This window comes from Amblyomma mixtum, unplaced genomic scaffold (genome assembly GCF_055824585.1).
Source record: "Amblyomma mixtum isolate Tamu unplaced genomic scaffold, ASM5582458v1 scaffold_12, whole genome shotgun sequence".
NCBI classification, from domain to species: Eukaryota; Metazoa; Arthropoda; class Arachnida; order Ixodida; family Ixodidae; genus Amblyomma; species Amblyomma mixtum.
Genome location: NW_028317651.1, coordinates 8340898 through 8364823, shown reverse-complemented (window position 1 = coordinate 8364823; position 23926 = coordinate 8340898). Strand labels below are relative to the sequence as shown.

The following is a 23926-nucleotide window of genomic DNA, read 5'->3' as shown; positions in this document are numbered from 1 at the left end:
TGAACCCAGAAAAATCAGAAAGCGGTTTAGCAATGGTCAGGACAGGAGCCATTACTGTGAAGCGTGAACCTCACTTGATTAGCGGCGTGCTTATGAAATAAAATACAGCATATACCGCTGGTAATAACTGCCCGAAAGTTGAATGAAGCGCAGGAACCGTAATTTTGTAGTGAAATCGCAGTTCCACGCGCGTTCAGTTGGTTTACAACGAAGTAGGCGTAAACAAAGTTGTGGGTGCAAATGTACTTGATCTCGAAGCGGCGGGAGAACAGCTGCTTTTATGTTTCGAATACTGCAGAAGAATGAAATATTCTGTTGGACAGAAACGTCGGCTTACCACATCTGGACTTGAGCTGAGCGTTCTCCTCGCGAAGCTCCTCAGCAGACTTCATGCCCGCGCTGCGCAAACACCGACTTTGTACTGGCTTGACGAGCGGATTGCGACTGGAGCGGCATGCTGGGCGGACGATGTCTCATGGTTGAGTAACCCGCGAAATAGTTGAGGGGCGTTATTGAATTGAACGCAAGTAATCACGGAAAAATAGTCTGCCAGCTACTTCCGGTTCCAACTTTCGCCCACTCACTACAGTCGCCACGCGTGGTGGCATCGTTTATTCACTCATTTCTTTGTGCTGTGACATGGTTCATTGTACAGCATCGTAAGATCAGCGCGTGCTCCGTATGTGCGTGTCCTGAACGCCCACCTATCTCACGCCCTCCTCCCGGCTCCTCTAGTGCCCTGGTGGCTGACGTAGACACGGCAAGAGAGACGGGGGCCTGTCTCTCTTGTAACATTCATCCGCAGTGCTTGTTGTCAGTGTTTCAGTGTCCCCTGAGTGCGCTCATAATGGCCGCCGGGCGTTTCGTGTGCGCCCGGACCACCCGCTCCACTGGCATGCTCCCCGGACACATCACAATGACACTGACAGTTGCCGAGTCCGGATGTTTGAAACCATTCCCGATGCGACATCCCCATTTCGCGCGAGTCAGTGTGAGCCTTCGAGCACTTCCCACATGATTGTCGATATCGCACGCTGCACAGAGGAGACGCAATCTGATCAACTTTACTGCTTTGACAGGGAGCGAATGTGTGTTGCAAAGCCACGACAGAACACGCTTATCTGTCGGGATTGTCGATTTCTGCGGTCAGGGCAAGCACATACGCAGCACGTGCTGATCTTACGATGCTGTACAATGAACCATGTCACAGCACAAATAAATGAATGATTGATGGCACCACGCGTGGCGACTGTAGTGAGTGAGCGAAAAGTGGAACCCGAAGTAGCTGGCAGACCATTTTCCTGTGATTACTTGCGTTCACTTCAAAAACGCCCCTCAACCATTTCGCGCGTTACTCATCCATGAGACATCGTCCGCCCAGCATCCCGCTCCAGTCGCCATCCACTCGTCAAGCCAGTACAAAGTCGGAGTTTGCGCAGCGCGGGCACGAAGACTGCTTAGGAGCTTCGCGAGGGGAACGCTCAGCTCAAGTCCAGATGTGGTAAGCCGATGTTTCTGCTTCAATAGACTATTTCATTCCTATGCAGTGTTCGAAAGATAAAAGCAGCTGTTCTCCCGCCGCTTCGAGATAAAATACGTTTGCACCCACAACCTTGTTGTCAACCAACTGAACGCGCGTGGAACTGCGATTTCACTACAAAATTACGGTTCGTGCGCTGTCCTGGTGATGTCATTACCAGTGGTATATGCTGCATTGTATTTCCTAAGCACGCGGCTAATCAAGTGAGGTTCACGCCTGAAAGTAATGGCTCGTGTCCTGAACCGCTCTCTGATTTTTCGGGGTTCAAAGCCTTGTCCATAGAGATACCGCATTTTTTCAGCGTGTAAGCCGCCCTAAGAAGCACGGATTTCTTTTTGGTATTGTTGACTTGCGTATCCTGTTTACGACTCCCGTCGTAAGCAGCTCGAGGGAGCGCGCTCGCCGTCATGCAGACGGATCTCGCGCTCCGGCTCAGATTCGAAAAGCCGCTGGCGCATTGGTCGCGTGGTACGGCGGCCCACAGACTTAACGCGAGTGACGGAACGCATGCCCTGGTCTGATGTCAGCGGCACGAGGTGATAGTAATCGGGTGCGAGATAATGCTCTCGGTATGTTTACGGTAGCGGTTTACGGTATGTTTACGGCGAACCGCGGCAGCTTCGCCCGCATTTTTGGTACCCGCGAAAAGAAAACTGCAAAGAGCGTTGCGGGGCGTGGAGGCAGCGTCGGCGAGCAAAAACCGCAGAAACGCCCCCGCGACGAACGCGCTGTCTAAGCGGCGATCAGGCAGAATCGAAAAATCAGTCAAAGCGAACTGCGCACCAGCTGACGTCAGCCACCGTAAACATACAGGGAGCATTATCCCGCACCGATGACTATCTCTTCGGGGCGCTGACGGCAGTGGGCCACGCATTTCTTCATTAGTGTTCAGTCTGTGGGTGACTGTACGTATAACTTTTCCTTTTGGGACTCACGATGACGTCCTATCAGACCGCGGCAGTCAATCTTGCGCAAAGTTACTGTCGTGTTTGCGTAGCTAGCTTGAATTTTCAGTTGTCGGTGGAGATGACTTTAAGCCACCTTCACGGAGGCTCAGCGAGCCCCTGCGCGTGAAAGATGACTTCTTAGAGCGAATGGCAAGCTGAAGTAGGAGGGACGCAATGACGGGTTATTTGCCGACCCCCGGGGCCATCTTTCTGTGGGAAACCCTATTGAAAAAAAATGTACAAGATATGTATGAGAATTCTGTACGCAATTATTGCTGCGTACACCCTATGAGGACGTACACCTTATGAGGACGTACACCCCACGAGGACGTACACCCTACGAGGACGTACACCCTATGAGGACGTACACTCTACGAGGTCGTACACCTTAAGAGGTCGTACACCCTAAGAGGTCGTACACCCTAAGAGGTCGTACACCCTAAGAGGTCGTACACCGTAAGAGGTCGTACACCGTAAGAGGTCGTGTAGTCAACGAGGTCGTACAGCTAGAAGGTGTGCAATGCATACTCGAGGCATGATGGCATAATTCCAAGTCATAAAACTAAAGGGTAATATGAGAAAGATATGTTATTAGTTTCAGACTTATTTTCATGATGTACTACAAGAATCATAATGCTTGGATCACGGTACCACAATTTAATTACCCATCGACCAGGCATCACAATCTGGACATGAGTTGAGATGTAAGCTTCAGGTGGGATTAGCCTTGTGGTTGCTGCTGGCAATTGCTCCACCGTAACGACACTTACAATAACAAAATCATATAATCAGACACTAACCTATCAACACAAATAGTCACTCGTGCTGTCACCATCTGGGGACTACCGTCCATGTCCAGAATGTCCTTTAAAAAAAGACGCAAGGCCTCCTATCTACATAATTTGTTCCTGCACAGGAAAACATTGTTCTGTAGGGAACGATATTGGTGAGCATAGCAGGGCAAAAGATAGACAATCTTTCACCCTGCTACGCTCACCAGCAATGTTGGCCATGCATGAAGCCCATGAAAAAGAGAAATGTCACAATGCCTGCACCACGGGCAATGGTCGGCCTTGTGAATCCACATTAACCTGTTGGTATTTGCATTCAAGATTCATAAAATTGAACTACTTGAACATTAGAGAAGAAAGCTTAGGTTAGAATTTATTTCTCTTATTACATAACAAACTTGGTTTGGATCCCTCATCATACTTAACGCCGGCACCAACCAGACAAACTCGTCAACACCATTCCACTTCTCTAACCCCTATATTCGCTAGAACAGACAAGTTTTCGTTCTTTCCACGCACAATAACAGATTGGAATCAGCTAGTTAAACCATTGTCTCATGAGTTGTAACCAATTATTGCTGTATTGTGTTGTTCTTTTTTTGAACTGTTGCGTTTTTTGCTGTTTGATTGACTTGTTCGCCCACCCTGCTTGGACTCAGTGTCCGCAGTATTTTGTAAATAATAATAAAAAAAATTAAACAAATGTCTTCAAAATATGCATCATAATGTTGCTGCACCACGCATGCGTAAAAAGGATGGTGCTGTAAAGCTCAGCTTGAAGGACTGCAATGCTTTCGCGGACATCCTTTATTAATGCATGTCGCGCAGCATTGAGGCGAGATGTTTGTTCAGGAACTTTATCCTCTCGTCCTCACTGTGCTTTTCATTCGGGTGTCCCTGCACATATGCACCATAAGCCCCTACAAAGAAAAAAAAATACAAATCAGAAAACCGATTCAAGTCACTGTGATTGAAGGACAAGAAATCTCGAAATGCAGCTGAAAAAGAAAAGTGGCAAAATTCTGTCCTTGGCAAAATTCTGTCCTTCGCAAAAAAGCAGATAAACACAAGCCACTGTTAATCACACATTGAATCGGTGGTCTTCAGCACAATGTGCCCTTTGTAAGCATGACAAAATGAAGTTTTGTTCCAATTCTAAATAGCAAGCAGGCTTGCTAGTTAACATATACTGGCTATTCAAAACAATTAATTCTGTTAGGAATGACTGCTGCACAGAAATTAGACATCCTACAGATGGATGCAGAAAGAAGTTAAATTGATGCAATCACTGAAAATGCCAAGAACGCCTGCCTTGAAAGTACAACACTTTTATTATTCACTTCTAAAAAAGACACTTCGGGTCCATCACTGGATTCATATGTGGGGGACGCGATGAAAGGGAACCGTGCCTCTCTCTCTCGCTTGTTTCCTCCTTCCCACTTATGTTGTTCCCTTGGAGCGAAAAATAACCCAGTCTGCACGACATCTCAATGCTGTCCTGACGTCCTTTATTCTGCCTCTTGAATGAACCTAGTGCGCCTATACATACATGCAGTGATAAGATGGCCGAAGCCACTACGGAGCAGCTCGGTGCAACTCACATAGGACAAAGTGTCACGCGTCACCGCACACCATATTTTGCTGTTCCTAGCAGCTATGTTTGAAAAGAAAAACAATGTGTAAAAGAAAACAATCGAGTTATCAGATAGTTTTACCACAGCATGGTCCGCTTTCGCAGATGAGTCGCAGACAAAACTATGCCTGCGCAATGGCCGATGTGCGCTCTTCAAGGCGATCAAAGCACGTGCAGATAGCTCAACGCGGGCACGGTTTACGGTAGCAGTATGCGAATCGCCTCCACGTAACAAAGAGGGTTCAGCTTAAGTTAAGAACAATGCAGCGAGCTATGGAAAGGAAAATGATAGGTGTAACCTTAAGAGATCGGAAGAGGGCGGAGTGGGTGAGGGAACAAATGCGGGTTAATGACATCCTTGTTGAAATCAAGAGGAAGAAGTGGGCTTGGGCAGGGCATGTAATGCGAAGGCAAAATAACCGCTGGTCCTTAAGGGTAACGGTGTGGATTCCAAGAGAAAGCAAACGTAGCAGGGGACGGCAGAAAGTTAGGTGGGCGGATGAGATTAAGAAGTTTGCGGGGATACAGTGGCGGCTACTAGCAAAGGACAGGGTTAAATGGAGAGAGACATGGGAGAGGCCTTTGCCCTGCAGTGGGTGTAGTCAGGCTGATGATGATGCGAATCGCACTACGCTAAAACTATTTAAAATGTTACCCTGCAGCTATGAACAAGTAATCTAGCATCAATCAGATGAATGCGGCAGTATACTAAAGCGGCGGCGTGAAGTGCCGCCGCTGCACCAGTACAGTCACTTTCTCGAGAGTTCCAATTTTAGCGTCGCATGCGAGGCACCTGTATGACTTTGCGCGCATCGTGCACTGTTCTTACTGTTCTCACTCAACATGACGATGCAAAACTGAAGTTGCGTGCAGTTGACTATGCCGAGCAATGACATGGAATTCACGGCCGGCACCAATTGTGAATGTTTGTGCCATGCGCATACCCAGCGTACCCTCCCCGCCGCAGGATGACCAGAGTAAATCCCTGCGTGCTGCAGGCCTATTTCGCTCCTGTTTTCATGACTCTGGGAAGCAACGGGCACCAGGCCAGCATACATATGTTCACGAGGGATAAAACGCAGCTCCCGAGAATTTTGTTCCCATGGAAATACGGAGTTCCGGTGCAGGCCTGGCGCAGACTTCTTGTAATTTGGCATAATGTAGCAGCATGTAGCAGGCTATGCCTTTTGGCACAGTTTGGCGCAGCAATCACATCACTGTGCATGTGAACATATGCCATATTCTGTCCTCATGGCGAAAACATCCAAGTTCACACATAGTAGTTGCCTGTGTCCCCATTTTTTTTGTTTATACACAGCGGGTGCCATAATGTAGTGCTGAAAGGCTACTAGTAAAATAAAAATAGCAAAAGAGACTGATAACACTGTTTTAAAGAATAAAGCAGGAAGGCAATTACGTTACCATTCAAGATTTCAGTGACGGAAAAAAGAACCTGACATGGTTTAGCTGAAAGCTTGACATATTCAAGCCTTTACAATTCGTTGAATCACATTGAGATTTCATTTAAGCAATGTAAGCCTACTCACTCCGCACTGCTTTGAGCTTTTCGGGCGTCAGTGCTGGCTTTGCCTGGGCCCCGTCTTTCAGCTTGTATTGGCAAGCTCTTCCAGTAACGCTCCTGTTTTTCAGCGTCGCAGAATCCCAGAAGTAGCGCATGATTTCTCGGGCAAACTGCGAGTCTGTACTTGCCGCGCACATCCACTTCCATCTCTCAGCGTCTATGAAAAAGTTATTGCCAATGTGGACCTAACAAAAGAAGCAAAACATTTTAGTGAACTCAATTGAAAACTCCAACTCAATGAAAGTACCGAGTTCTAACTGAGCGCTGTGAGAAAAGAGGAGGTTAGAGAGAGCATCATTTTCTTATCTTTATTCGAGAAATCTGCCAAGCTTCTTGTTCACACTACTGCCCAAGACAGCTACGTTTTGCTGACTGATAAAAGCAGCCACTGCCACTAACCTCAGAACCACCATTCAACTGTAGTCTGTCATGGGCAGAGCAGGCAGCATAAAGTTAGCGGCGCTTTACCAAGTCACAAATGAGAATGCTTTAATAGCGTTGCATTAGGTGCACAGTGCTCGCCTACACATCACACTTTTTTTCTTGACCTTCCATTTTGCTGAAGAAAAAAAGGGCAATGCTAAAGCTGTTGTCAAATGCACCAATGTCGGCCATTTACACGCTATAAAAACATTTCAGTTCCCACCTGAGCATGTGAGGGGGGACATAGGTTTCGAGAGCCAAAAATTTGCGAAAATAACATTTTCGTCATATTTCGACTCGCGTAAGTCCAAGGCAGGAAAAAAAAGCCGGTCCACACACCTTTCCCAAAAATGTGGAGAAAGGGCAGACAGGACGGGAGGCGAGGGTGGGGATAATAGGTGGAGGGGGACACCTTCAATCTTACCAACAAAGAAACATCTAGGAGCTTCTTTTGTTGGGCTCTGCCCTGCCCTCCAAATGCTCAGATGTGGGCTGCACCAGCATAGCAAAAATCGCATGCAAGCTTCCACTGCCTACTAGGCACAGTTCCAATTGGTAGCGCCTTATCTCAGTACTGGGTGGGTGAAACAGGCGAGCGAAATGAGTTTTCATCTCATCTCTTTATTTTGAATTTTCAAAGTAATAACTCATTTGCATGCTTTGATTTGAATAATTCTTTTTACACTGTTCTCTGGAACGCATGCTGATTCAATTTAATGTGATTAATAGGCACCGAAGAAAACATCGCAGCGGCCTTTTAAAACCAGTCCCCCCCCTTTTTTTAATTAAGGCACATTTTTAAATTTAAGCTTCTTGTATACCTCGTGAACTACACTGACATTTGACATTATAGCCATCATTTGGCTTTTCAAAGAATGTCAATTATAAAGTATTTAGTTGTTGGGAAATACCAGCTGTTTTTCATCTATTGAGATGTCTTAAACATTAATAAAAAGGAGAAAATATGCAACTAAAATTTGGTGTCTATTATCATCACCCACACAAATATAAGTGAAAAGCAGTTTGTTGTAAAGTGTAAAATTGAGCTTGCCTTTCCATCCACAGCCACGAAGAGTGGAGCCTTTGAAATGGTGTCGCCTCCAGCAGCTGCTGGCTGGAGTGTCTGCAATTTATACACATTTTAGTAGAAATCAAAGCCGCATATCCTCTTTCAATGCTTACAAACAGGAAGAAAATTTGCCAACATGACCAGTAGCTCACTCTTGAGTCTAGCATGGGCGTACTGAAGTAAACTTTGCACCACAATTAGCATGAAATTACTCATTAGCCTTCAGGTCAAAAGAATGCAGTGAGCGCATCAGCGACAATTTGAGCATATGGATGGGAGTACATGCAACAAGTTGCGGACAAAAGAAACGGGTGTGCCAAAGAGGGCGTTACATAAGCAGAGGAGTTACCAAGGGTTGAGGTCTTGGGGCTCGAGACCTCTAACCAAAATAAAGTTCACAATATGGCATCTTCATGTCTACTCGGAGCAGCACTAATTATGATCGCCAGTCAGCCTCCACAGCTGCTGTTAAACTAAAATAAGAGGCAGCAAAATAAGGGCAAGAGTCCTACTTCTTATGAAGCCAGAGGAGAGAAGAAACAGTGAAAGCTTCATTTAAGCAAGCAAGAAGGCTACACGTAACTATGGGAGAGGGGAAATGACAAAACATGCAAGCAGCAATGACCAGCGTCACACACAAGAACGCGCACCGACTGCATTATCGTTACACGTGGGTGCATGAGCCATGAAAGCATTTCTGATAGTAAAATCTACATATACACTACACACAGTGACAGCAACTATATTCAATGCCTTCAGGTTTTGATGGCTCTTCTTGGTCCAAGACTACCTGCACTACAGAACACAGGCTAAAAAAAAAAGAGAAAATCCAGAATTCAGCAGCCGAAGTGGTATAATAAAAGCTTCATTTGCACAGCATGACTGGCAGGTTCCATCCTGCTGTGGTCCGGTTTCTCCTGCTACTTCCTCCATCGCTTTGAAAGAACAGCAATCATCATCGGCACCAAAGCTGCATGCAGCTATTCATGTGTAAAAAGGGACTAGCAGGCAGCTCCTGCGTGTGCTTCGAAACTAAGGTATTCCTCTCATCTACAAGCCATTTTCAATGCTCGGGCACTGACTCCTATGTTTCAAAACTTTGTTGCCACGAAAAAAGAATTGAACTGGTTGTTTATCAGGAGACCTAATGACTTCATGATTTGAACAGCACGAACTACAAGGGACAAGAAAAGAAGGGACACAGGACGAGCGCTGACTCGCAACTAAAAGGTTTATTCACTGAAACCTTCTTATATGAAGAAACAATCAACGGGAAAAAACAACATAAAAAACTAAAAACCATGAAACGCAACATTCGTCAGGTGCTCCCGAGAAAATTCATCTCCCTATCGCAGAGGAAAACAGATGGTTTGCTGACGCAATTCAGTTGATCCCCTGCGATGTGAAAAGCCTCGACAACTTCTCGTGTCGTCAGGTCACTGTGGGTGTATAGTACACGTGTTTGATTGAATATTGCAGTGCATTTTTTCTTTTTCATGACTTTACATTCTAGACAATGTTTGACCAAATGTGAAAGGTCATCACCGTTGTTTAAGTTGTTCCTGTGCTCTTGCAGGCGCTTGTTAAGGCAACGCCCTGTCTGACCAATGTAACGCGATCCACAGGAAAGGGGCACACTGTATACAACACATGTTTTACAGGCCACAAACTTATCCCTGTGCGCAACGCCACATCCTTCTTTTTTCTTCTTGGCCTCTTTCTTTCAATGGCAGGGCATATCTGTTTGAGCTTGACGGGGGCTGAAAGGAACACGCCAACTTTGTACCTACTTGCTACGTTCTTTAGTCCGTGGGAGACGCGGTGAACATATGGCAAAACGGCAAATTTCTTCTTTTCAGGCTGGACGTCTGTCGTAAGCGGAGTGGCCTGACGCTTTAATGACTGAATTAAACGAGAACACGCCCCTGCTATCATCTGGTCTTGATATCCAGCAAACTTAACCCTAGACAACTGGGTCTGGAAGCTATCTTGAATGGCGTGATGACAGGATTTGGTCAAAGCACTTCGCAAGCAGGAACTGATTATGCTATTTTTTACCAATTTGGAATGACCGGAGAGAGAATTAAGAAGTGTCTTTGACGACCTCGGGTTATACTTCCAGCAAACATGGTTCTGCTCGAAATGCAGCCGCAGGTCTAAAAACTGCAGTTCGTCGTTAACTGGTGCCTCAAAAGGGAACTGTAACCCCGACCCACACTCCCTGAACACTTTTAGAATGTCAACCATTCGAGCCGGAAAACGCCCACGTTCTACAAAAATAAGATAGTCATCGACATATCTGACGGTCTTGAGATGTAGGCCAGACAGGTTCTTTTCCAGATCCCTGTCAACGTACAACAGAAAAATGTCACTTAAGACAGGGGCCATGTCACAGACCTGTATTATAGCCTTCCACATGACTGCCTGTTAAAGCGTGTGAAAAGGTACATTACAGAAGATAATGACGAAGTGGCGTTCGTAACACAATGCGGGATTTCTGTGGAAAACTTCCTAGAATTGCTACGGTTTTATTTGCATTCCACTTTCATAGGGTGGCAAGGCAAGCTATTTGCGCAGAAATCAGGAGTGTGCATCGGGTCCAGCGTCGCCCCTGTCTTAAGTGACATTTTTCTGTTGTACGTTGACAGGGATCTGGAAAAGAACCTGTCTGGCCTACATCTCAAGACCGTCAGATATGTCGATGACTATCTTATTTTTGTAGAACGTGGGCGTTTTCCGGCTCGAATGGTTGACATTCTAAAAGTGTTCAGGGAGTGTGGGTCGGGGTTACAGTTCACTTTTGAGGCACCAGTTAACGACGAACTGCAGTTTTTAGACCTGCGGCTGCATTTCGAGCAGAACCATGTTTGCTGGAAGTATAACCCGAGGTCGTCAAAGACACTTCTTAATTCTCACTCCGGTCATTCCAAATTGGTAAAAAATAGCATAATCAGTTCTTGCTTGCGAAGTGCTTGGACCAAATCCTGTCATCACACCATTCAAGATAGCTTCCAGACCCAGTTGTCTACGGTTAAGTTTGCTGGATATAAAGACCAGATGATAGCAGGGGCGTGTTCTCGTTTAATTCAGTCATTAAAGCGTCAGGCCACTCCGCTTACGACAGACGTCCAGCCTGAAAAGAAATTTGCCGTTTTGCCATATGTTCACCGCGTCTCCCACGGACTAAAGAACGTAGCAAGTAAGTACAAAGTTGGCGTGTTCCTTTCAGCCCCCGTCAAGCTCAAACAGATATGCCCTGCCATTGAAAGAAAGAGGCCAAGAAGAAAAAAGAAGGATGTGGCGTTGCACACAGGGATAAGTTTGTGGCCTGTAAAACATGTGTTGTATACAGTGTGCCCCTTTCCTGTGGATCGCGTTACATTGGTCAGACAGGGCGTTTCCTTAACAAGCGCCTGCAAGAGCACAGGAACAACTTAAACAACGGTGATGACCTTTCACATTTGGTCAAACAATGTCTAGAATGTAAAGTCATGAAAAAGAAAAAAATGCACTGCAATATTCAATCAAACACGTGTACTATACACCCACAGTGATCTGACGACACGAGAAGTTGTCGAGGCTTTTCACATCGCAGGGGATCAACTGAATTGCGTCAGCAAACCATCTGTTTTCCTCTGCGATAGGGAGATGAATTTTCTCGGGAGCACCTGACGAATGTTGCGTTTCATGGTTTTTAGTTTTTTTATGTTGTTTTTTCCCGTTGATTGTTTCTGCATATAAGAAGGTTTCAGTGAATAAACCTTTTAGTTGCGAGTCAGCGCTCGTCCTGTGTCCCTTTTTTTCTTGTCCCTTGTAGTTCGCGCTCTTCAAATCATGAATATCTACCAACTCGCCCAACTGAACATTTTGCTAATGACTTCAGTAACACAAAAAGATGCCCGCATTTGTGAAGCTTTCAAGAGACACAGAGCCTCTTACTTGAATCTGCGACCTGGGTGAAGGCTGGTGCTCTTCTGGCTCTTGCGGGTTGGCCTGCCTGTTGCATAAGGATGACAGCCGAAAGTTTGGTGGCACCTCTTGCCTCTCAGGGGTGCCTGAAGTTCTGCTTGTGTTCGGAGGGGCAATTACTGGCCCCAAATATTCAGACACAGGGCTGGCCTCCTGCTGGTAGCTCTCACAAGCCTCTTGGGGGAGTACCATCTCCATGACTGAATCTTGGGAGCGGGCTGCTGAGTTTGGACTCTGCAACCCTCGGTTGGTTGGGTCAAAATCAGTCTCCTAAAAGTGGTGTCAAGAAAGCGTTCAACACATCGAAGAGCAAAGATATTTCAGTGAATGCCTCGAATCGGCATGGCGTTGAATGGCTACAGGATTGCCATGTTGTGCTACCCATAGGCAGGCAATTATTTTGTAGAAATAGCCACCTTACATTGGCTGTACAATCTCTAGAATCATACTGTGATTTCCTATCGGTGTGCTTTAAATCTTTCAGTCTTCTCTTCGGGACCCTGATCTAGGAAGGCATTAAAAATGAAAAATTAGTTTAAAGATGTTGCCAACCATGCGTTATGTTAGCTAGTTAATTCTTAGAGCACATCGAGACACAAGTGAGCAACTGGGTTTTACCTAAACATAAAAAGCGACACAAATATGCTGCACATATAGTATGAGGTTCATTACACTGAATGTATATCTGTAGATGAGAGATAATGCAATGTTATTGTACTGTGATTCATACCTCAGATGGCTGCCTCGAAGCTGCTTGCGTTTTCTTGCATGCTAGTGCAGCCATCACGTTGTGTTCCAGTTGCCCTGCAGAAGCCATGAACACAATGACCAATTGGACATTCCACAATAAGAGCTTTCAGTGGGCATTAATCGATATTTAGCACAGTTGCCAGCCATGAGATTTAAATGTCTGATATTTTCGCCTCAGAAATACCCAAGCATGGCTTGCAAAATGCAACAGATGAGAAATTGTTCCTAACTCCCTGCCAATCAAATCCAGGAACCCCTTGCAGCAATGATTTATAGTCAGTACTCACTTCACTGCAAGATAATGGTTTAATATCCTGCTTGTGCACTTCCAGAGCAAAGTCATACACTAAATGCTCAGTCAAACTGCACACTAGACACAGGTTTTACTGAAAGCAAAGTACATATTTTTTATTTCCAAAAATAAAAATTACTGCATTGCCGACATCTTTCTCATGCTGCCTGCTTCAAACAGTGCAAAAGCCACTTATTTTTTTTTCCTTTCTGGGACAATCAGATGTCTGCAATATTAATTAGCCACTTACTTATGGTCGTGCCCATGAGCTCCTGGAGCTCATGATTTCGCTGCACTTCATCCAGCCGGGCCCTCTCTGATACCTTGAGTTTCTCTTCAAGCGTTAAGATCCGCTTTTCAGCTCTCCTCAACAGTTTGCCAGGCACCACGTCATCGTCGCTGTCTGTGTCAGACTGACAGGCTTGTGCCCGCTTTTTGGCGATATGCTTCATTGTTGCTCTTTTTGCAGAAGCTGCACTTTTTTTCATTTCTTTTGCTGTGGGGTTCAGCTGATGAGCCTTGAAACAAATACGAAAACAAAATTACAGTAATGCATTAAATGCAAAGGCTACAGAATTCACATGAGCAGTAAGGCTACCTCTAATGGTCGATTGATGACCCGGTGGCTTGCCTCTTCTATCACTGTGCGTGGCACACTCTTCCGCTTCTTCATCATCCTTTTGATGAGGTCTGCCTTGTCAACTGCAAAAGAAATTAATTTTACTGAGTAATATTTGCAAGCCTTGAAGGACTGTGCAAGTACAAACCATGTGACAAAAACCTTACTGAGGTTTTCTCCCACAAACCGAGCACAGCTATTACATCCGTGTTTAAAGAAAACAACATCTATTCTGCGGGCAGCCGGCCAAAATGCGCCGCTGAAATATTGGCACTCATCGTTTTTTTTTATGCTTAGTTTAAGCATTTTCTCTGTTCTTTTTCTCACGGTTCTCTGTTCTTTTTCTCACGGTCCAAGACACCCTTAAAGCAGCGCAGCAGCAGCTACTAATTTGTTATATCAAAGAGGAGCCACTAATTGTTGTCGTCCCGACTCTGCCTGCTGTGTATGCATGTGTGTCGTGCACATTACGGCAGATGGAGCCACTGCCCCAGCAACTGACCCAGTAGCAACAGTTACGTGTGCGTCTGTGTGAACTGACAGAGATGCTGCTGAGCTGTGGTGTGTGTGGCCAGACAATGATTGATGTAAGAATGTAACCAGTGTGAATTAAAACCATTGCTACGCTAAAGGAACACAACACTGCTATTGGCAGCTACACAACGTGAAGTGAAAGCCACTCAATGTAATTTTCATTACCTCTTTTGGCTAGCAGAACTTCGCACTCTACTCAATATTGGCCATTGACAACAGCCAAGAGCAGCAGCAGTGAGTGATCAATCTGCTTCTGTAGTAGTCTGACCTCTGGTGAAATACGCTTACCACCAACGGCTGCAAGCACATAGCTCGAAACCACCAGCAATGTAAAGCCTCGTGGGTAGTGCAGAAGGGATACACAAGTGGCCCTTTATGAAGTCGAAGATAGAAGTGCTGCAGTCGCAGCGAATTTGAGCACATGGAGCAAGCTGCCCCATAATACTTCAAAAATTTTCACGGGCTTTTATTTGTGCTAAAAAAACAAGCTTGAGCCATGCAAAGGGTAGTTTTTCAGAAGCATCTATTCCACACCATTTTCATGGCACTCAACAACTTTCCAAATCTTAATTGAGCATTTAAAGAACCATAGACACAAATTTCAGTCACATGTTTTCTTCTTGCAAAGGATGTGTTGGCTTTTAAAATACAGATGGTTCACAATGTGGTATTCAACCACTACGACTAAATTATTTATAATTCAATTTCTTCTTGAAGCTTTTTCTGGGTTTGGGTTCATCAACCAAGCGATAGCAATGACAAGTAACAGTGTGTGTTCAGGTCATGACAGCTGCTAAAAACTAAGGTTGTTAATTTGTTTTAATTTCTGCAACACAAACAAGCCTGCTGCAACAGGCGGTACGACGCATCAGCAGTCATATTGGCTTTTTTTTTTTCATGCTACACGACTGAAACATGAACCACATGTCACAGCAATCAAATGGCTGATGAGAGCAAAACCGAACCAGCATAAAGAGGAAATCTAATTATAAATCATTTAGTGGTCGTAGCCTAATACCACAATGTAATTCATGTATACTAATGTCTAGCACATCATCTGAAAGAACAGAACACGCAAGCAAAAATTTTTGGTCTAACTCTTCAAACCCATATTAAAAGAGTGAATTATTAATGTCGACTATAAAGTGAATTTTGGGGTTTAACATCCCAAACGGCAGATGGGCTTCAAAACGCCATAGTGGCGGGCTATTGAATAATTTATCCCACGGCAGAATAATTTATACAATTTGGGGTTCTTCAACGTCACACGCTCTGTCATCACTGCACATGGGGGGACCTTGTGCATTTCACTCCCATTGAATCGCACGGCTCCCGCAGCGGGGATTGGGCCTATGATCTACTAATTATTAAAGTAGGAATTACAAGAAAACACTGACAGATGACACTGACACTACTCCTTACAATGTTCACTTCATCCCAATTCAAAAGAATGATTGGATTTTCTTTTCTTTAATCTTTATCCAGCCTAGCTCAGACAGCAGCGTGCCCTTCGATCAATGCAAACCACTATAGACTAATTTTTTATTCAAACCGTGGCAGCTGTATTTTTGTGATGACAATCAAAAATGCCCGTGTGCCGTGAAATGTCAGTGGGTAGTTGAAAATAATTCGCGGCAGGCAGGTATCTAAGGAGGAGTAAAGAAGGGGCTCAATTTGCTTTGCAGTGCTACTGTACAGCTGGCATCTCAACAAGCACCCCCCTCCCTCCTTCCAGGAACAATACCTTTGGTGCCCATGAAGCATGTCAAGAAGCTACAGTGTGTGTGTAATTGCCTTAGCCCTTCCTCCACCAACCTGCGCCCTGAAGCTGGGAGTAGGACACCAAATAATATCCATGAAATCACATGAATACTTCCAGTTGTATGTTCTTGATTGGTACCTTCAGTTGTGGTCTGTTAGCTATAAGGTGTAGCCTTTCGATTTTCAGCTCCCCCTCTACACCATCGTCTTTCGCCGCTCTGCATAATACCTATGGCTGGTTAAAAAGAATGAATTTTTAAATTCGTGCCCTTCATATACGCGGGCGCAGCCAGCAGCTACACGATCACGCTGCCGCACTGTGAACATCAAAAGCAATAGCAATGTACAGGAAATATTCAATAAACGTAAACAAACGATATGGTGCTTAATATTCTAGGCACTATAATATACATGCAACATGACTAACATGGTGTAAAGTGGAGAAACGCGAAACGTGCAGATGACATCGTAAACGTGAGGAGCTAAGTTACAACTTCAAGCAATCCAGAGCTAAACGCACGCGGAACGCCAACCAACAAGAAGCACAGAACCCAAAATGACTGACGGTCCCTGGCAGGGCCGTGCCTTGTCCTCGGCCGCTGCCGGATACGAGAGGAATGGCTATCCACGACCGACAACCTACTTTGCGAATAGTTTCATGCCAAAATTAACAAATTTTTTAGCAGAACTGGATTAAAGAAATTTAAACTTTGGCGGCGCGCACATTATCTTTCTCTTTCCTTGTTTCTGCTGCGTACATGACGTCTCGAGACATCATCGAAGTACGAGATCGAATGCGAGTGGCTCGAGTTCGGACATCATTCGAACCCAACGACATTCAATGTCCCATGCGCCAGCTCATTAAAGATATTTGATGCTAACGCTATTCAATTTGAATGATATTAGCTACTGAGACAGCGGTATAAGAAAATCGACATCTGAAATGCGTACTTACGTCCTAGAATCACAACATCGCCGTCGTAGAATCCTTCTTCGCCTTCATGGCCGCCATCGCCCGGCCGCCAATAAATCTTCCTGTTGTTTGTGACTTGCCACACGTCCTTTGGTTCGAAGTCCTTGACCATTGAAATGTGCACAATGGCTTTTGCGCCGTCCTTGTATTCAACGTAAGCGTACGATGGTGCTGTCATCTTCGACCGCGGTCTTACTGCGATGAAAGGTAACACAGCTAAACGGCAAAAACAGCGCGGGCGAGGCCTGAGCACACTAGCACACAAACAACAACGACGACGAACGAGCATGAGACGAGCACGCAAACATGTGGCCACATGGAGGAAAGAAAAAAATCATGTGACCGGAAAACGGCCCCGCCGCTGGGGGCAGCACGGAGAGATGCCTCCCCTATTCATGGCGCACGAGCAGAAAGTTTGCCAGATTCGTCATCAAATTAGCCAACCTTGATATATCCCTATTATCTTTGTTCAACAACTTAATTCTGAGACGGTACAAGCTTTTATCCAGCTCGCTGTCCAAGCACCTATATTTCCGACCATAGAGAGGAGCGGCGTCGTCTGCTCGAGCAGACGACGTTGGGCGCTCGCCTGCTCTGCGCCTCGGAGCAGGCGCACACAAAGGTTTTAAGAGCCGTGTCATGTAATCGTGCCACAAGTAGCAATCCCTGATTCAGGACCGAGCTGAGCTTACAGGTGTGCAAACAATGCGAAGGACCCGACTGTGCTCCTTTCGAATGAGACTGCAGAGACGCACATGCTTCGGTCCATTGTCGTGAATATTTCGCGTATTTGGCTACTGCAAGAAAATTATAATTACATGGCTGCAATGGGAGCTACACAACCTACATGAAGCAGGCCTAGCTCTTTAGTGTTCCCAAAGACGGAACTAGCCTGGAAGCATGGCGAGAGGCTATTTCCAGTAGCAACCACGTTTACCTTACTAAGAAGGCGAAAAGAATTTTGTCAGCGAGACAAGTGCGATGAAGTATGAGTCAGTCTCCTTTCACTGTATCTATTTTAAAAAAAGTGGTTTGGTTTGGTTTATTGGGGTTTAACGTCACGAAATGACTCAGGTTGTAATGGACGTCGTAGTGAAGGGCTCCGGAAATTTCGACCACCTGGGGTTCTTTAACGTGCACTGACATCGCACAGCACACGGGCCTCTAGAATTTCGCCTTCGTCGAAATTCGTCCGGAAAGGGTGGGGCTGCCCCTTAATCTGTATGAACCGGAATCCCCGGAAGTTATTACCACGTCCTGTTTCTTTCACTACTTACTTTTGTCATGTTACACCAATTAGCCCGCAGTACTCTCGCTGCTACCAGATTTCGAGACCGGTTGTAAACGGCACTTGTTCAGAGGGTTAATACTGCATTTGCTTGCAGAGCAGGTGGCTCGCCTTAGCTGCTTTCTTCTCGCGCTCGTACCCCTGCTGGGAACACAAAGGGATAGAGAGCAAGTATTGTGCCTTTACTAGAGGCTGGAGCTGAAATGGGATGCGACCATGGTGCCCTAAGCTGCCCTAAGCCGCGCTTACATCAATGCCAAATAATGCACCTTGAGTATACTTCGTGTGGCGCTTCGCCCTTAGCTTTTGCTTTGCCTTCTTTTTGTTTTGTTGGTTTTGTTTGGTTCTTGGATCCTGTGGTACACTTGCGCCCTTGTCGTTCCCTCTGTTTTTTGTTCTCCTCCCTGTAAAGAATTAAAGAAGTATAGACACCTAATTTTGGTGGCATGCTTTCTTCTCTACAATGATGCGGAAGACACCACTATGAATGAACCACCGTGTGATATTCGCCTACGACTGTCAAATAATTGATAAACAATTTTTTTTTTCTGTCGTGCTGTTTCGGTTTCGGTTTCCACACCCGTACGATGGCTGTGACGACCATCCATATAATCGCTGCTTCATCGTTTTAATTTAATGCAGTGCTGAAGCCATTCTTCAAGAGCCGGAATGACAACAAATGTGGAAGCAGCGATGATATGAACGTTTTTCATGTCTCACTTGACCTGTAAGTACACGTTGATGTCGTAGTGCTGAGTCGGCTGTTGAACCGAAACCGAAACAGCACGAGAAAGAAATGCGATTATAAATTATGTAGCGGTAGTAGGAAGAATACCAGGTGGTAACCCATGTATAATAATGCCTTACGCATGAATACAAACAAGAAAACATGCACCCAAAATTTAGTTTTTTGCACTCTTTTAATGTTCAGTTGAAACCCTGCGCTCGTGCGTGGCGCTGTATAACATCTGACGTGTGCTCTATGCATAGAGTTAATATAACCAACTATGTCTCTATGTCTTGCTAGCCCAGCAAATGTCGAAGTGCTGGCTTCGTTGTAATATCCTGTCGTTGATTCTGGTCGATTTCTAATTTGTATTTACCTTTTGTTGTAGGGTGAAGGCATTTGCCGTTATCGATGGTTCGTCTTACCTGCACTTGAACAAGTTGCGCTTTGACTTTTCGTGTGTCTTTTTTTTTTGACTCTACACAATGTGCGATCGCTCGGAGAGGAAGAGGCGCAAAGAATACCTGCACGAGGATCATGAATTTTCTGTGCCTGCATCGACGCGTCGCTACAGGCAGCGGCTAGAGGTCGTGAATGAAGCAGCCGCAACGGACGACGATACTGCCGAAGCTTCTGTAGCCTCTGGCGCTGTCACCGGTGGCTCGCCGTGTCCGTCAAGCAGCACTGAGAACAACGTGCCACCATCGCACGAAGACGACGAAAGCGCGTGTAGTGCCGGAGTAGGGGAATCCATGCACTATGAGGAAACTCTTGGTGCTACTCTGGATGAATACGGAGACGAAACTCTTCCCGGCTCCTCAACAACAAAAGCGGCCGCCATCGTGATGATTTTAGCCTTCGTGGTTGCACATGGGCTGCCATGGGACGCCGTTGACGGCTTGCTTCGGCTCATCAACGGACTGTTTGGTCTTGAGCGTGATGTGCTGCCTCGGAGCAAATACCTGCTTAGGAAGCTATGGGCGCCTCAAGTGAGCGGCAGTGTAGAACACCACTACTATTGCGATGTTTGCGGCAGCCTTTTGCGCAGCGACTGTAGTGTGCCAGATCAGATGCGGTGTGACACGTGCAAAAGAGCGCTGAGAAAATCGCAGCTGAAAGAACGAGGTTGTTTTTTTTCTATTCTTAACTTGAAAAAGCAACTTCTTCAAAAAATCGAAACATGCAAGGATTTGATACTACAGCAAATGAGAAAGATAGAACAAAATTTTACAGAAGATGGAATCTGGGATATAACAACTGGAAATCTCTACAAAAACCTCCGGAGCCAAGGACACATCTCTTCTGGCGACCTCACTGTTACCATTAATACTGATGGGAGCCCGGTGTACAAGTCCTCAAAGACGTCGGTATGGCCGATACAGCTGATAATCAATGAGCTTCCTCCAAAGCTTCGCCAAAAAACTCCAGTCCTGGCTGGTCTTTGGTTCGGCCCGAAGCATCCAAATATGGGTGTCTTCATTGACAAATTTGTCGAAGCTATTACATCCGTTGGGACGCTTTTGTGGACATGTGGCCAAGAAACTATAAGGTCAACTGTCCACGTGATTTGCTGCACACTGGATGCTCCTGCTCGTGCTGCAGTGGCCAACTACGTCCAATTCAACGGAAGGTTTGGTTGCCCATGGTGTGAAACATGCGGAGAAATGGTTCAAGGTATGATTTTCATTGTTTAACTATAATGAGAGGTCTTACTTGCATGATATCATACATCACTGTCTAAACATCAACCATGCAGGCCCCCACTTATCGTGGTACACAAGTGCTTTTATGAAATGCTTTAAGGACAAAAAGACGCGTATTTGGCAGCAAAACCATAATATGCCGCATCAAGAATTCGCATCGATTTTGTTAAAATCATTAAGGTGACTGTTAGAAATACATGCAAATATTCACACAGCAACATTTTTACTTATGCTATTGATTATATAGCATATCAATAGTCCATATAATTAAACAATAGATTAATGTCTCTTGTTAGCCATAACCGTTTACAATGATGGCTTGATTTTGTGTCACGGTATGCATATCGCCACCTTTTTTTGTTTCAGTTTTTACTTTCAAATTTTCTTATCAAAGTTCGTTCCAGAACTAATTTCAAGTGCATGATTTCAGGTGCTCGGTGTTACCGTGAGGTTACCATAAAGAACCCAAGGACGGCAGCCGGTGTGCTTCAGGATATGGACCGGGCCCTTGAATATGGTGTACATGTGAATGGTCTGAAGGGGCCGTCGCCTCTGATCAATTTGAAAAATTTTGACGTCGTCAATGGCCTGGCAGTGGAGTACATGCATTGTGTCTTGCTTGGCGTTGCCAGGCAGATGACAGAGTATTGGCTGGACTCGACGAATTCTCATGAGCCTTTCTACATCGGTGAGTATTCCACTTACCAACCTCAATTCGTGATTGGACAGTATCACAGCATCATTTGTTTTATTCCTTTTCAAGCTATTTTCATGATACTACGGTATCGCAGTGTATACACAGTTTTACGGGGGGAGCGACTCTCAGGCTGGTACCTAGCTGTACTGCGACTGGCTTGCCGTTGCCATTCCCCATTAGCACCTTTGTTTCGATGAAAAGAAGCAATGTTATATGCAACATACAGATCATGTGAAGCCTAGACCTTAAAATGCCACATGCGCATGACACTGTCAGCAGCACGTACTTTGTGTAACAGCACGCTGTAATGTAGTTTTTCCTAATGCAATGGTTCATGCTTAATTATATGGCTTGCTCGTAGGTGCATATTATTCGCTATTTTTTGCAGGCACTCCATCAACCGTAGCCACTTTGGACAAGAGACTTTTGAGTATCCGGCCACCTCACAGCTTCACACGGCTTCCGAGATCCCTGGTTAACCGGTGTTTCTGGAAGGCCAGTGAATGGAAACACTGGCTGCTGTTCTACTGCCTCCCAGTAACGCTTGGAGTTTTGCAGCCACGATTTTGGAAACATGCAGCTCTGTTGATGGAAGGAATCTACTCTTTGCTGATGATGGAGATATCAACAGCACGTCTTCAGCGTGCAGGTAAATTGGACCCATCCCACTTTTCCAAAGGAAGCATGATTACTACATGCTTTTATTTTCATAAAATGCGTGCAGTGAAAGTGAAACAAGGTGCTTAAATTTACCTGTTTCTTAGGTACGCAGATGCGATCTTCAAAGTCTGAAAATTAATTTCGCCGATTGTGCACGAGTCTATGGATGTTCATTGTTCGATTACATTGGCCTTCATGTGCATTAAGACAACAAGAAAATTGAAAGCTTTTTTCATAATTACATAAAGAGCTTAAGTAACTCATTTGAGCAGCTATTTTATATATTTCTTTTGAACACCTTATATGTGACAGAGAAACATGAGCATGAATTTGTTTACTTTTATTATTTTATTTACTATAGCTACATGACTTTTCTTTTTCAGAAAATCTGCTGACAGCGTATGTCTCAAAAGCAGAAGAACTGTATGGGGCCCGCTTTATGACATTCAACCTTCATCAACTTTTGCACCTCACTTCAAGTGTCAAAAATCTCGGACCACTATGGGCTCATTCAGCTTTTCCGTTCGAAAGTGGCAATGGTAAAGTGACAAAAATGGTTAATGCTGCAAAGGGGGGCCCATCTCAAATCATAGAGAGAGTAATCATTGAGCAGGAATTAGAGCTAGCACTCCAGATGCTTTCTATGCCAGAAAAGGTTATGTCTTTCTGCTCTAGCTTGGTGGCCAATGGGACTACCAAGAAAGCTCTTCGGGTTGGTGACGTGTGTCTCTTTGGTGCACCAGTAAAGGGATCTCTGACACCACAGGAGCTACATGTGGTGTACAACACATTGAGTGTGCCGATCAGCATCATAAATGAGTATCACAGAATCAGCTTCGAAGGCACTATAATCAACAGTGAGCAGTACAGAAAGGCAAAAAAAAGCGACTCCTCTGCTGTACTGGCTTCGTATGGGGATTTTTTGCTTGTTCGCCACATCCTGCATGTGCTTCAACCAGATGTTGAACCTTCTGAGACAGTTCTTTTCATTTGTCAGAAGTTAGTTGTGGAGCAGAGCGGTGTAGAATTTCCTCCACACATTAGAGAGTGCGTCCGCTCACCTGTTACAACGTGTGCTGTGCTCAGGCCCTCAGATATTGCAACGCCGTGTTTGTTCATTGATATGAAGACTGAAGGACGATGTTATGTTTGTACACTGCCGAACATTATTGAGCGTGATTAAGCGAGGAATATGGTTTTAAGGAGTCACAATCGTGAAAACAGCGGAAACTGTACAAAGCACGTAAGAATGGGCAAGAATGTGCAAGTTCCTTGTTTTATGTGATGTCATTTCATCCATATTAACCTCGTTTTATTTTGTTGTTTACTTGTATCCGCTGTTTGACTTGCTTTGCAGAGAATCCAGCAGTAAATCCTTGTCACTGCTTTAATTAACAGTATATTGTAATTAGCCCAAACTGCATATATGGAGTCTTGCTTGATGTGTTGATGGGGCTCCTCTAGCTACCTGTCAAGGTTCTAGAGGACAGTGCTGCTCAGTGAGAGATGTACTATTGTAAGCCATCGTACGACGCAATTTCTCATCGGCGCCTACCCCCGTCGAGACGGCGGCAGTCGTCCCCTCGACTCAAGAGGCTCACGTGAATCTGGCTCGGTGCCCCGGTCGGTCCAGAGTGCACACCGCATCGCCTGCCTCGAGTGGCGCTCACATGAATGTGGCTCGGTGCGTTGGTCGGTCCTCCTGCCTATCCTCTTCCATTTCATCCCGGCGCCGTCAGGACGCCGTTTGTGTTTGTGATGCTTTGTGTTTTCGCGAGTGCAGCGCGTCGACTCATCAGCGTCGGCGGCAAGAAGCGCAGCGAGAGTGTGTGGTGCGCGAGCGATCTGAGCGGACGTGCGTGTAAGACAGTGCGAACCCTTTTGAAGTGCGCGAACTTGAATTGTAACCACAATATATCCGTTTTTATTCCCCAAAAATTGCGTGTGCGTGGGTATTCTTACCCGCTC

General features: G+C 45.4%; 2 protein-coding genes across 2 annotated transcripts; one reads left to right on the top strand and one right to left on the bottom strand.

The window, feature by feature from the left end:
• Positions 1-4070: 4070 nt before the first annotated feature.
• LOC149324910 (uncharacterized) lies at positions 4071-17228 on the bottom strand. Its single transcript, XM_089565188.1, has 8 exons — positions 16866-17228; positions 13595-13698; positions 13247-13514; positions 12685-12758; positions 11925-12224; positions 7968-8039; positions 6459-6678; positions 4071-4198 (listed from the first exon to the last, which is right to left on the bottom strand). The coding sequence occupies exons 1-8, from the start codon at positions 17170-17172 to the stop codon at positions 4089-4091; spliced, it is 1455 nt and encodes a 484-aa protein (XP_089421314.1). The 5' UTR covers positions 17173-17228; the 3' UTR covers positions 4071-4088.
• Positions 15541-23141, top strand: LOC149324909 (uncharacterized). The gene is made up of 4 exons (XM_089565187.1): positions 15541-20572; positions 21032-21289; positions 21687-21947; positions 22342-23141. The coding sequence occupies exons 1-4, from the start codon at positions 19384-19386 to the stop codon at positions 23139-23141; spliced, it is 2508 nt and encodes an 835-aa protein (XP_089421313.1). The 5' UTR covers positions 15541-19383.
• Positions 23142-23926: the final 785 nt, after the last annotated feature.